This window comes from Nycticebus coucang, chromosome 14, assembly GCF_027406575.1.
Source record: "Nycticebus coucang isolate mNycCou1 chromosome 14, mNycCou1.pri, whole genome shotgun sequence".
NCBI lineage: Eukaryota > Metazoa > Chordata > Mammalia > Primates > Lorisidae > Nycticebus > Nycticebus coucang.
In genome coordinates, this window is record NC_069793.1 from 64,833,945 (window position 1) to 64,848,089 (window position 14,145).

The window sequence follows — 14,145 nt, forward strand, 5'->3', positions numbered from 1 at the left end:
AAAGGTCCCTTCCACTGCATTAGGACCCACCCTTGGTCCCCATATTCTCCTCCTGGGGCAGATCCCCATCCCCCTCTGCTTCCATTTCCCTGTGCACTAGCACTTGAGCTGGGGAAGAGGGGCCAGACTGTCCAGAAGCTGGAGTCCTGGCCCCTCCAGTGTCCTGAAGCCCAGTTTCTGAAGATACCTGGGTCTCCATAATCCCTGGCACTGTCAGCTCTGGAGTCTCAGGGATGGGTGTGCTCAGGTTCTGGAAGCTGTTGCGTACTCGGGTGATATAGCGACTGAGGATACTGGCACCATCAGGAGGCCGGGGTGTCCCTCCCTCTGCCAGAGTCCGCCGAACCCCGGCTATCTCGCTTTGCAGTCGAGATACAGTCTTGGTGAGCTCTGTCAGTCTGTTGCCCAGGTCTGGAGGAAGTAGAGTATGGAGGGGATCTTTCAGAAGATGAGCTTTCCCTGTACTTGTACCCTGAACAGAGGACACCCTGTCTGGAGTTCTTGAGGAAGAAGACTAAAAGAAATGAGGGACTGGCTGATGAACTCATAATCAGGGAGGTAGACAGAATCTGGGGCAGATGAATCTGAGTAGGGAGAGGGTAAGTTTAGGGGACATAAAGAAGGAAAGTGTTGAGGAATCATAGGGACAGTTTTTAAGTTATTAGGAGATTTGTACATCTGCCCCTGTCAACCCTCCCCCCAATCTACATCAGCCAGCAAATACCTTCAGGCCCAGTTCGATTTTCTCTTCCTCTTCCTACAACTTCTGCTACTCTATTCTTCTACCTTTCCATGATCCTCTCAAAATGATAGGCTCTTTTTCTCCTCTGGGCTCCCACTGCAATTTGTGTCTCTCTTAGCTAAGCATTTTAATTTTTAATTTTTTTTTTTTTTTCTTTTGTAGAGATAGTCTCACTTTATGGCCCTTGGTAGAGTGCTGTGGCATCACACAGCTCACAGCAACCTCCAGCTCCTGGGCTTAAGCGATTCTCTTGCCTCAGCCTCCCGAGTAGCTGGGACTACCGGCGCCTGCCACAGCACCCAGCTATTTTTTTGTTGCAGTTTGGCCAGGGCTGGGTTTGAACCCACCACCCTCAGCATATGGGGCCGGCGCCCTACTCACTGAGCCACAGGCGCCGCCCTAATTTTTAATTTTTTAATTTTTATTTTTAGAGACGGAGTCTTGGGCTGAGTGCAGTGGCTCACGCCTATAATCCTAGCACTCTGGGAGGCTGAGGCAGGTGGATCACCTGAGCTCAGGAGTTCAAGACCAGCCTGAGCAAAGCGAGACCCCAATCCCTGTAAATAGAAAACAAAAACAAAAACCAAACTAGCCAGGTGTTATGACAGGCAGGTGTAGTCCCAGCTACTCAGGAGGCTGAGACAAGATGGTCACTTGAGCCCAAGAGTTTGAGGTTGCTGTTAGCTATGACGCTAGGGCACTCTACCCCAGGCAACTTAGTAAGACACTGTCTCAAAAAAAAAAAAAGAAAAAAAAGAGACAGAGTCTCGCTCTGTTGCCCAGGCTAGAGTACAGTGGCATGACCAAAGCTGCAGCCTTGAACTCCTAGGTTCAAGTGATCCTCCGAACTCAGCCTCCCAAAGTGCTGGGATTACAGACACGAGTCACTGCTACACTTTCTGCCTATTATGCATGATAGTTTTTCTTCCTCCACAAACTGAAAGCTTCCTCTGTGTCCCTGCTCTATACAATTCCCCCTCCCTCTAAGACAGGGCCTGGAACAAAGGAGGCCATTGCAATGAATGTCAATGGAACAAGTGAATACATAGGTGAACAAGTGAATGAATGAATAATGAATTAAGTGAATGAGTGAATAGTAAGGAGAGAATGAGAGAGTAAATGAACACAAAAATGAAGGCATGAATGAGTGATTGATTAAATAAAATGAGTGAAATGAATGCCTGTATGGGTCACAGGGTGACTGAGTACAAGGAGCCATTTTGTGCAGGTTGCCCTTCCAAGAGCAGAGTGGGATAGGGCCATATATTCAATAAATGCAAGCTGAATGAGGGTACGAGTCTGTGGTGGAGCATTTATCCCAGTTGACCAAGGAACAGGAATCGGGAGGACTTAAGTGGGCAACTGACCTTTCCTACGGGTCTCTTCAAACTCACGCCGAGCAGTCTCTATGTAGCGCTGTACCAGAGCCTTGATGACACGTCGGCGGTAGGATCCACGCTCTCCCTCCTCAGGCCCTGCCCCTGCCCCTGCCCCCGGATTGGCCTGGAATGGGAAGACAGGAGGGTGGGGGGGATTCTCCACTCCCAGTCTTCCCTTAATCACTGCCTCCATCTCCAACCCTATCTACCAGACAATAAAGGTCCAGAGCAAAGTCTGTGACAACTTTTCTGGCCTGAAGGCCACAGGCCTAGACCCTGGTCTGTCCCAATCTCCCAGTGCAGTCCAGAAAGCAGGACAGCTGGGGAAGGGCCAACTGTGAGAGGAGCAGGGTGGGGTGATGGCTAGGAGGAGAAACCCCCACAAATCTGGCAGTTACACAGGTCTGAATTAGGAGGGGCCTATCCAGGTGGATTGCTTGAGGTCAGAAGTTTGACAGTAGCCTGAGCAAGAGCAAGATCCCATCTCTACTAAAAAAAAAAAAATTGAAAAAACTAGACAGGTGTAGTGGCGGGCACCTGAAGGCCCAGCTAAGCTACTCTGGAGGCTGAGGCAAGAGGATCTCTTTAGCCCAAAAGTTTTAAGGTTGCTGTGAGCTATGACACCAGCACTCTACCCAGGGTGACAGAGTGAGACTCTGTCTCAAAAAGAAAAAAAAAGAAAGAAAGAAAAAAAAAAAGGAGAGGCCTCTCACGCCAAGCCAGACTGGATCAGGGAGCAGACATTGAGGGATAAGTGAGTTCCTGGGTGCCTGGCTTCCTCTCTCAGGAACACTGTCAACCTCCTAATTTCCCAGTTTGGGGGACTTCACCCTTGGCTTCTTAACAGGTTTCTTTCTGAAAAACATTCAACCATGTCTTGGCCCACTTTGGGGCAAATAGGTTGGTCTGGAGTTTAAAGGGCATCTGCCACTTGAGAGGAGTGTGACAAGGACTTCTGTTTAAGCTATGGGACGCAGGGTTGGAAATTTAGGAAATGGACAGAGCAGAAAGGGGGAAAGAGAAGCCATATGAGGGAGTGGTAATTGGGAACAGGCTCTGTGGGGATTACACGTGGAAGGACAGAAAAGCCAGGGCCATGCAGACAAATGTAGAGTCGAGACAGTGCATGAGGGAGACCAATAACAAGCAGGTGAAGTACTCACAAAGGTGGGGAGGGGCGGATAGTCTGGCTTCTTTGTTTTGCAGCAGGAGCAGCAACAGCAAATTAACCGGAAAATTCTCCTGAGAGATTTCAATGAAAGAGATGAGTTAGAGGACTGGGCCTAAGGAAATGGGGGCAGGAGCTGGGTGGTGTGCTCTGGGTGAGTGCTTGGGGGTTGGAAGTAGGAGCTCTGAGGTCATCACCTGAGAAGGTAGAAGACAGCCTTGGGAGAGGGCAGGATGTTGAAGGGCACAGGAAGGGTCAGGCCCTCTCGGAAGTAGGACAAGTAGAGCTTGGAGCGAGCGAACTTCCACTCCACATCAGCGTCATCCTGGGGGCAAGGAGGTAGGGGCTGTGTAAGAACTGTTTGGGCTTTTGGCCCTCCTGCCCACTCAGCTCCCTTCTCCAGTCCTCACATCTCTTGTTTTCCAGCACACCAGCCCCTTTCTTCTCCCCTTACTTAATCTCCATCCTTGTCTATCACCCACGTCTCCCCACCTGCCTCCTTAGCTCCTCTCTTCCCCTTGTTACCTTTTATCCTTCTGACATCAATTCCTGCCCAGGCTGCTCTCCACCCTAACCCGTCCACTGCTCTTCCTTTCCCTCTCCTCCACCCACCCACTTTTCTACAGTGTACTCCTTCCCCCTCCCTAAAGTGAACAGAGCACTAGACTTGGTGTCTGGAGATACTAACAGCATCACTAAGACCCCCATTTTGCAGGGGAAAACTTGTCCAAAGCCATAAAATGAGACAATAGTGGAGGCAGAGCAGGAACCCAGTGTCTTGGCTCCTTGTACCCTCTTCCTGTCCATCCCTTTCTCCCTTCTTCTCCCTGTGCTAAGCTGGCCTCTATTCATGTACCTCAATCTTCTGGAAGGAGTTGGTGATCATGGCAATGAGCATGTTGAGCAGCACAATGACCATCACGATGGTGAAGATGCCATAGAGGGCCCGGCCCACAAACTCGGGCACCAGAAACTGAGGCATGTCTACCACGCTGTGCTCCTCCATGCCAAACATGGTCCAGAACAGAAATTGGAATGTCTCGTTGAAACTGGCAGGAAATGAGGGATGGGAGAGGAGCCTGAGCTCTGCCCAGATGTTCCTCCTCACCCTCTAGGACCCAGTCAAAGGTAATCTGCTTCTACGAAGCCCTTTGGAGGATCCTGGCCCATACAGACACTTGCTACTTCTGAGCTTTGAGTTTTATTCTTTCTGTCAACCAACATTTACTGAGTGCATAGTGGTGTCAAAGGTGCTAAGGGGGCTCTGCATCTATAGCTCAGTGACTAGGGTGCTAGCCACATACACGGGAGCTCACGGGTTCAAACCCAGCCAGGGCCTGCCAAACAACAATGGCGACTACAACCAAAAAATAGCTGGGTGTTGTGGCGGGTGCCTGTTGTCCCAGCTACTTGGGAGGCTGAGGCAAGAGAATTGCTTAAGCCCAAGAGTTGGAGGTTGCTGTCAGCTGTGACACCATGGCACTCTACCGAGGGTGACATAGTGAGACTCTGTCTCAAAAAAAAAAAAAAGGTGCTAAGGGTAGTATGTCAGTGACAAGATGAGTCCCTGTCTTCAAGGGCCTTATGTTTGGGGGGTGAGATGGACACTGTAATACCAAAACTTGAACATTGTGGGCACTGCTATACCAACATTTGAACATTCTGTATGCAGAGCATCACAGGATGTTATGACCTAGTCTGGGGTTGGGGAAAGCCTCTTTGAGAAGCATTCAAGCTGAGCTCTGAAGGATGATGGAAATCAACATGTGAAAGGCAGGAGGTGTGGAAATGAGTATTCCTCAAGGCTGGAGAGTGTGGTGGCACTTCAGAAACTGAGAGGAGGCCAGTGTGGCTGGTCTCAAAGGGGAGAGGACAGAGAGCCTTATGAGAGCACAGACTACGCAGGACTACCCTCAGTCCAGATGTCTACCACATAACCCAAGATTTTTAGCAAAAATGCTTTTGATTTAATTAGCTGTCACCACTGAATGGACAGCCCAGGAGGGCTCAGCCTTCTCTTGCCTTTGTGGAGTGATACCAACAGCAGCCTGGAAGCAGGCTAGAAGGAGCAGTTATTGTCCCTGGCACTACGACTCACAGTGGGCTTACACAGTTCCTTTAAGCTAACAGCCGAAAACCAGTCTGTGAACAAGGATGCCTTTTAAGAACCATGAGAAAATAAATTAAAAAAAAATAATAAAAGAGGGTGGTGCCTGTGGCTCAAAGGGGTAGGGCGCTGGCCCCATACGCCGGAGGTGATGGGTTTAAGCCCAACCCCGGCCAAAAACTGCAAAAAATAAATAAATAAATAAAATAAAAAAAAGAATCATGAGAAAGGGTGGCACCCATAGCTCAGTGGATAGGGTGCTGGCCACATACACCGAAGCTGGTGGGTTTGAACCCAGCCCAGGCCAGCTAAACAGCAATGACAACTGCAACATCAAAAAAAAAAAAAATAGCTGGGCATTGTGGCAGGCACCTGTAGTCCCAGCTACTTGGGAGGCTGAGACAAGACAATCGCTTAAGCCCAAGAGTTTGAGGTTGCTATCAGCTGTGATGCCACAGCACTCTACCGAGGGTGACATAGTGAGACTCTGTCTCAAAAAAAAAAAGAACCATGAGAAAGCCTGGACCAACACCACAGGCCCCAGTATGGATCCTTTAGCGTCATCAGTAAAATTGTCACACAGTTGCACTCGTGAAGAATTTTTCATTGGGAAACTACTTGGAGGGCCACCTGGAGCACCCTGGCCGGCTGGAGAAAACCAAGCTTCTCAGCAAGATCCTCATGAGCTCCATGACCTGGCCCCAGCTACCCTCTCTCACCAACTCTCATGAAATTCTCTCCATATCACAACCACAGAAGACATCTCGCTATTCTCCAAACATACCTTCCTGCTTTGGTATATGTCCCTTTTCTGCCCAGAATGCCCTGCATCTTCTGTGAAGTCCACACCCTCCCAGGTGGAGTCCAGATTCTCCTTTCCCAGGGAAGCCTTCCCTGACCATGCAAGACAGAGGAAGGGGCTTCCTCTTTTAGACACCCTCAACATAAACCTTCCTTTGTCTCAAATTCAGCTTATTTAAGCACATGGCTATCTTCTCCACGAGAATGGGTCTGGTTCATTTCTCCCATCTGTGCTTTCAGTGCCAGGGACAGGACCTACTAAAACAAGATGTCAGTAAATCGGCGTGAACTCAATGACAACAAAAAACCTACAATGACTGTCTCAGCACCTGTAGCTCAGCAGTGGAGCTGGAGGGTTCGAACCCAGCCAGGGCCTGCCAAGCAACAATGACAACTGTCACCAAAAATTAGCCAAGCATTGTGGTGGGTTCCTGTAGTTCCAGCTACTTGGGAGGCTGAGGCAAGAGAATCGCTTAAGAGGGCGGCGCCTGTGGCTCAAAGGGTTAGGGCGCTGGCCCCATATGCCAGAGGTGGTGGGTTCAAACCCAGCCCTGGCCAAAAACTGCAAAAAAAAAAAAAAAAATAAATAAAAAAGAAAAAAGGGGGCAGCTCCTGTGGCTCAAGGAGTAGGGCACTGGCCCCATATACCGGAGGTGGTGGGTTCAAACCCAGCCCCGGCAAAAAAAATAAAAAATAAAAAAAGAGAATCGCTTAAGAGAAATGCTTAAGCCCAAGACCTTGAGGTTGCTACAAGCTGTGACATCACAGCACTCTACCCGGGGCAACATAGTGAGACTCTGTGTCAAAAAACAAACAAACAACAACAAAAAACCCTACAATGACTGAACGACTAAGAAGATGAATGAATTTTAAAAGTGAGTGAATGCGCCAAGCCCTGCCTGTAATCCTAGCACTCTGAGAGGCTGAGATTGGAAGACTGCCTGAGCTTAGGAGTTCCAGACCAGCCTGAGCAAAGAGTGAGACCCCTGTCTTCTAAAAATAGAAAAACTAGCTGGCTGTCATGGTGGGCCCCTGTAGTCTCAGCCACTGAGGAAGCTGAGGCAAGAGGATCATTGGAGCCTAGGAGTTTGTGGTTGCTGTGAGCTATGATTCCAGGGCACTCTACCCAGGACAGCAGATTATGACTCTTCCCTCCAATCCATACCAAAATAAATAAATAAATAAATATGAGTAAATGAATCAATAAATAATGAATAAGTGAATAAACAAATACAAGAATCAATTACTGGCCATATTTAGGAAGAACTGAGCACCAAATAGAATAATGACTGTAATGGATTAATATATTTTAAAAAATCTTTTTGAGTCCATACTAATAGTCGAAAAAGAAGAAGGCACGTGAAAGCACTTCTGTATAGAAGAATGCCAGCTAATAAGTGTAGAAAAAATGCAGAAGTAGAAGATCACCATCTTGAACCCACCAGTTATAACTGATTCAAGTAAAAGTAATCTATGGATGCTAAAGCCACTTGGTAAAAGTTGTGAAGGAACAGTTAGTCACATAGTCTCAACCCATCTCCCTGTTACTAAATGGACTTTTCAGGCTGGGCGCCATGGCTCATGCCTGGAATCACAGCACTTGGGAGACCAAGATGGATGGATTGCCTGAGCTCACGTGTTTGAGACCAGCCGAAGCAAGAGCAAGACCCCATCCCTAAAAAATAGCTGGGCATTGTGGTGGGCGCCTGTAGTACCAGCTACTATGAGGCTGTGAGGGAAGAGGATCTCTTGAACCCAAGAGTTTGAGGTTGCTGTGAGCTAAGATGCTACAGCACTCTACTGAGGGTGACCAAGTGAAACTGTCTCTAAACAAACAAATAAATAAATAGGCTTTTCAATAGAGAGGTCTGCTAGTCTAATTGGCCTCACCAACAAGCCAAACTAACTTTATGTGCCTCCCAATGTGATACAATGGAAAGTACACATAGCCAACTAGGTTGTCTTCTTGCCAAAATTGTTTCATTTGAATCTAATTATGAGGCAAATAAAAGTTCATTTGTCAAGCAAACAAAGAAGAGATGGGGGAGGGTCCTAGATTTAAAAAAAAAAACAAGACTGAAGAGATAAACAACAACATGTAATGCATGATCCTAGGTTGGATACTAGATTTTAAAAAAGTTGATTTTTAGGCTGGGTTCAGTGGCTCACACCTGTAATCCTAGCACTTTGGGAGGCCAGATGGGTGGATTGCTTGAGCTTAGAAGTTCAAGACCAGCCTGAGCAAGAGCAAGACCTGGTCTCTCAAAATAGCCGGGGATTGTGGCAGGCACCTGTAATCCCAGTTATTTGGGAGGCTGAGACCAGAGAATCACTTGAGCCCAGGAGTTTGAGGTTGCTGTGAGCTATGTGCTATGGCATTCTCTACATAGTGAGACTGTCTCAAAATAAATAAATAAATAAAAACTTGATTTTTTCTTTCTGGCAATACAGGAAATTTAAGGACTGCATAGTAAAATATTATAGTAACAATGTTAAATTTTTAAGTGTGATAATGCTTTTGTGGTTATGTTTTTAGGAGACAACATGAACTATTTAGGGGTGAAGTGTTATAATATTTGCAACTTACTCTTTTTTTTTTTTTTTTGCCTCCAAGGATAAGCATTAAGGCAACTTATTTAATTAATTAATTAATTAATTTTATTTATTTATTTTTTTGCAGTTTTTTTGGCTGGGGCTGGGTTGGAACCCACCACCTCCAGCATATGGGGCTGGCGCCCTACTTCTTGAGCCACAGGCGCCGCCCAATTAATTTATTTTTGAGATAGTTTCACTTTGTCACCCTTGGTAAATGCCATGGTGTCATAGCTCACAGCACCCTCTAACTCTTGGGCTCAAGTGATCCTCTTACCTCAGCCTCCCAAGTAGCTGGGACTACAGGCGCCCACCATGACATCTGGCTATTTTTTTGGAGAAGGAGTCTTGCTCTTGCTCAGGCTGGCCTTGAACTGCTGAGCTCAGGCGATCCACCCACTTCAGCCTCCCAAAGTGTTAGGATTATAGGCACGAGCCACTGAACCCAGCCTTACAGCAACTTATTTTAAATGTTCAAGGGGAAAAAAAGAATCTAGAGAGCAATAGATCAAGCAAATGTGGCAAAATGTTAACAATTAGTGAAGTCAGTGAAGGTGAAGGGTACATGGGTGTCCACTGTACTTTTAACTTTTTCATAGGATTGACATTTTTCAGAATAAAAAGTTTGGGGAGAAAATAAGTGAATAAACGAATGCATAAATGAACAGATGAGTGAATGACAGTATGGATCAATGAGGTTATGAGCAAACAAGAAAATTAATTGAATGAATAAATAGTGGAGGGAGAGGAAAGGAAGAGGTGCCAAGCTGCAAGGTCCCAGACTTTCCACCTGCCCATTCTGTCTCTGCCCCAGCATACTTGCCCAGCCGCTCTGTCTCCTGGTAGGGCACATAGATGTTGTTGAGGCCACAGAGGAAGGCAGTCAGGATAATCATGAGGATGAACATGAACCTGGTGAGGGTGGGATGTGGAAGGATCAAAGTAGGTCTCTACCTTGGGAGAGGTCAGGCTTTGGGAAGAGGGATGAGGGTGATGGCTGAGGCAAGAGAATTGCTTAAGCCCAAGAGTTGGAGGTTGCTGTGACCTATGTTGCCATGGCACTCAACCAAGGGTAACGAAATGAGACTGTGACTCAAAAAAAAAAAAAAAAAAAAAAGAAGAATAGGGAAATTGGGGAGTGGGAAATGAGAAGGGATTTAAAGTAGCAACAAGTAGATACTCTCCTTTAGAAATAATGGGTCAAAGCTGGGGATGGACCAGTCACCAGGGAGCAACTGAGAGGCTGAGACATATAGGAATGGCATAAGATGGCTGGAGTCAGAGAATCCTATGGGACTGGAGCTATCACCGGAAGAGTTAAAGCCAAATGTGAGAAAGAGTTACCCTGCAGCAGAGAGGGCTAGACGAATGCCAGGGTGGGGTGGGAGGGTCTCCCTTAAGCTTAACTGGGCTGAAGTTGTTAAAAGACATAACTAGGGCTTTTCCCACGAAGGACACCCACTCTGGTCCTACTTCAGGCAGGGGATTCTCAGGGGAGGGCCAAGTTTGGCTGAACATGGTTAGGTGATAAGTACCCAGAAGACCAGGTAATGTTGTAGAGCAGTTGCAGAGTGGGAAGGAACCAAAAGAACCCCAGAATCTACTGCTTTGGCTTCTCAAAGGTGGGAAAACTGAGGCCCAGAGAGATATCATGGAGACAGTGACAGAACTAGGACCAGAACACCCAACCAAGGGCTCTTTATCAGTGGTTTGTCATTTTTTCTGGGGTCATGGGCTTCTTTAATCTCATTAGGTGAAAGTTGTAGACCTTCTCTACAGGGAAATAAATGTATATTTGCACTCCAACTTTTGCCTATAGTTTCAGCAATGCTGGAAGTTTCAGAAGGAGGCTGAATGGAGTCTATCGGAAAGGAGTGTGCTCTGAACGGAACAGTACGCACCGGATCATGTCGTCAATCATCTTGCCAATGGAAATCTGCAGCGTGCCCAGAGACTCGTGAGCTGGCAGAATGTAGGCCAGGCGGGTGAAGCTGAGCATGCTGGTGACAGCAAAGAGCACCTCGGCTAAGAACTGGGGATCCTCTGTGCGCCACTCGCTTCTCTCTGAGCAGGGTGGAAGAATGGGGGCTGCAGTTGAGAGCCAAAAGGCAAGAATAAAGAGAAACTGGGGAGTTCAAGACCAAATCAGGGCGACACTCACCAGCTGTGGTGAAATAATGGCAGGCAGCCCCATCAGGGGCATCCCGGCAATGCACGTGAGCAAGCCCAGCCAGCAGGAGGCGCAATGCAAAGGCTGCCAGGTACAGGGACAGGATGACCACATCCAGGAAGTTCCACCAGTCCAGGAGGTAACTGCACAGGCCCTCGATCCACACTTCCTTGCACTCAAACCATAGGAAGCCTGAAGGAGGATTGCAGGGGGACAGGAGAGGATGGGGTGGAACTGTCCTCCTCCTTCTAAGTCAGAGATAAATTATGGTTGGGGGAGGAGGAGGGATCCTCTGAATGGGTGGGGAGCTAAAACATCATGGAGTGAAGTCAGTGAAATGTAAACATTTAATCTATTCAGGTCAAAGAGATCTTATGTAAAAATAAACAAGCCTCTTTACTGAAGCAGGTTCCTTCCTGGTGTGATCTGCACAGATGGTCAGTCAGCAGATATTCAGCACCTGAGCAACACTGGCAGAGGCTGTTTATTGGGAAGGGATGATTTAAATTGGTTTCTCCCTGCCCTCCACAAAATAAATATTGGGCAAGTATTTAACGAGTATTGATCTGAAGGGGCTCCAAATTATCAGCCTGCTCAGGGTGCCCATGTCTCAGTGAGGCCCAGTAGCAGACCTGCTGGTAGGGGGTCTTGGGAGCTGGATCCCATTAGCCAGGTGACCCTGCCACATTGAACCTGTTTTCTTTCCCTAGATACAATTATGTGCTTTTTTTACTCATTGTCCCCTCCACCTAGAGTCCCCTTCCACAACCTTTGGAAGTCCAGCTCACCTTTGTGGCCCAGGTCACATATTGCCTCCTTCTGAAGCCTTCCTAAACCAGGTGGAGTGAGTTGCTCCCTGTTCTGTGCTCTCACAGCTCTCTGCTCCTATCTCTGTGATGCCATCACTGTGGGTGCTGCAGGCTTTCTCCATGGGTCTGTCTCTACCCTAACCATCCCCCCAATCTGAAGTTCCTCTAGGGCAAGGACCATGTCTAATTTGTCTCTTTGTCCCTGGTGCCCAGAACAAATTAAACAAGTATTTGTTAAGCTCCTACCCTGTGCCAGTGGGATCCTGCAGCAAGACATAGTCCCTGTCCTCCCAGGGTTTATGATCTAGTGAAGGACACAGGCAAGTAAGCAAGTAGGTACAATACAATGTGGTAAATGCTACGACTGGGCAGGGGAACACAGGGACTGTTATGAGAGTGTTTAGGAAAGGATCCTCACTCAGATTTGGGCTCCAGGAAGGCATGTCAAAGAAAGCATGCTTAAGCTGGGACCTGAAGGGTGAGTGGGGGCCCAGGGCAAGGGGCAATGTGAGAAGGGGAAAGTGCTCTAGGAAAAGTAAATGAGTAGCCTGGGGTGTGCCTCTAGTCTTAGCTAGTCAAGAGGCCAAGGTGGGAGGAGCTTTTGAGCCCAGGTCAAGACCAGCTTGGGCAACATAGTATGATTCCATCTCAAAACATAAATAAATAAAAGCACAAATGTGCAAAGGCCTGGAGACAAGTGTGAATGTGTATGTATGGTAGGACAGTACCTTGTGAGGGTAGGGTACATGTTAGTAAATGTGTGTTGAATGGATGGCTGGAACCATATTTAACTTATCCTTATATTCTCAAGGCTTCGCTCACAACAGGGCATCAGAAAACATTTACTGCATGAATAAATGAGTTCTGCTTCATGTGTTTATAAGACTTTTCTTCCTCCAAAGGTAGGAATAACACTGGTTTCATCTCCACACAGCACTGGTCAATAAATATTTAGTAAATAATAGGATGAAAAACTTTTTCTCTTGGGCTGCTCTTGTTTTCTTTCCCTAAAGTTTCTGGGCCCAGTTTCCTTTCTGAATCACTGATGAGCTTGGTACAGGGTGTAGTAGTAGACTTGGTGTACTGGTGGCTTGGGAGTTTGCTAAGCCAGAGCTAAATGAGAGGAGGACAGCTGAGGAAAGGGCCACCAGTCTAGTCTACTGACTGACCAGAGAGGCTGGGTGAAGCTGGGGATTCTTGTAAAATGTATTTGCTAAATTGTTTGAGAGTACTTGACTCTGCTGTAGAAGAAAAGAAAACCAGTGGAATGGATGAAACTTACACATTATGTGTAAATAAGCTGGTTGCCTGCATGATGTATTGAACAAAGAAAGTAAGTAGAGCATATGTAAGTGAACATACACAGAAAGGGATGGATGGACACTAAATATTCATGCTACACTAAATAAGCATGAGGCATATGAGGCTCTCAGTATTCATCAGATCTTAAATCTGCTACTTACTGGTGACATTCACTCGGCTCCACGTGTCCTCTGCCCAAAAAATACAAATGAAATCCGTCATTGCTCGTCATGATAATTGGCAAACTACTGCTGTGGCCAGACATTCTTGTCACTGTGTTTCTTTTATAGATCAAGTCTTGGGCCCAGGCGCAGGCCCCTTCTGCCTGTTGTATCCCCTACTCAAACCTCAACTGTAGTCCTCATAACTATACCACTTATGGACTTAACCATAATTTTATTTGTTTTTTTTTTTTCTTTTTTTTTTGAGACAGAGTCTCACTATGTCACCCTCTATAGAATGCTGTGGTGTCACAGCTCACAGCAACCTCCAACTCCTGGGCTCAAGCGACTCTCCTGCCTCCGCCTCCCAAGTAGATGGGACTATAGGCGCCTGCGACCACACCTGACTATTTTTTGGTTGCAGCCATCATGGCTGTTTTGGTGGGCCAGGGCTGGATTCGAACCCGCCAACTCAGATGTATGTGGTTGGTGCCTTAGCCGCTTGAGCCACAGGCACTGAGCCTATTATTATTTTTTAGACAGAGTCTCACTTTGTCACCCTCAGTAGAGTGCTATGACATCATAGCTCACAGAAACCTCAAACTCCTGGGCTCAAGCAATCCTCTTGCTTCAGCCTCCCAAGTAGCTGGAACTACAGGCGCCTGACACAATTCTTGGCTATTTTTTAGAGATGGGATCTCTTGCTCAGCTTGGTCTCAAACTCTTGAGCTCAGGCATCTACCTGCCTCAGCCTCCCAGAGTGCTAGGATTATAGGTGTGAGCCACTGCACCCAGCCAATCCAGTGTCTTTTATGTGATGGAGGAACCTCCAGAGTGGGTAGCAACTAATGGCAAGGAGGGAGAAGAATGAGGTCTTTGCTCGGTGGGGGCAAAGTCCCAGAGGGCAAGGTCCC

At 47.2% G+C, this 14,145-nt stretch overlaps 1 protein-coding gene across 1 annotated transcript in view; it reads right to left on the reverse strand.

The window, feature by feature from the left end:
* Positions 1 to 2: 2 nt before the first annotated feature.
* Positions 3 to 14,145, reverse strand: part of XNDC1N (XRCC1 N-terminal domain containing 1, N-terminal like) — a 53,645-nt gene continuing 39,502 nt past the window's right edge. The window contains exons 18-25 of the mRNA XM_053562788.1: positions 10,951 to 11,151; positions 10,691 to 10,853; positions 9,609 to 9,701; positions 4,146 to 4,338; positions 3,487 to 3,614; positions 3,285 to 3,363; positions 2,110 to 2,245; positions 3 to 411 (exon numbers count right to left, since the gene is read on the reverse strand). Coding sequence (XP_053418763.1) covers positions 20 to 411; positions 2,110 to 2,245; positions 3,285 to 3,363; positions 3,487 to 3,614; positions 4,146 to 4,338; positions 9,609 to 9,701; positions 10,691 to 10,853; positions 10,951 to 11,151 — 1,385 coding nt within the window. The 3' untranslated portion in view covers positions 3 to 19. The remainder of the gene's footprint in view (positions 412 to 2,109; positions 2,246 to 3,284; positions 3,364 to 3,486; positions 3,615 to 4,145; positions 4,339 to 9,608; positions 9,702 to 10,690; positions 10,854 to 10,950; positions 11,152 to 14,145) is intronic.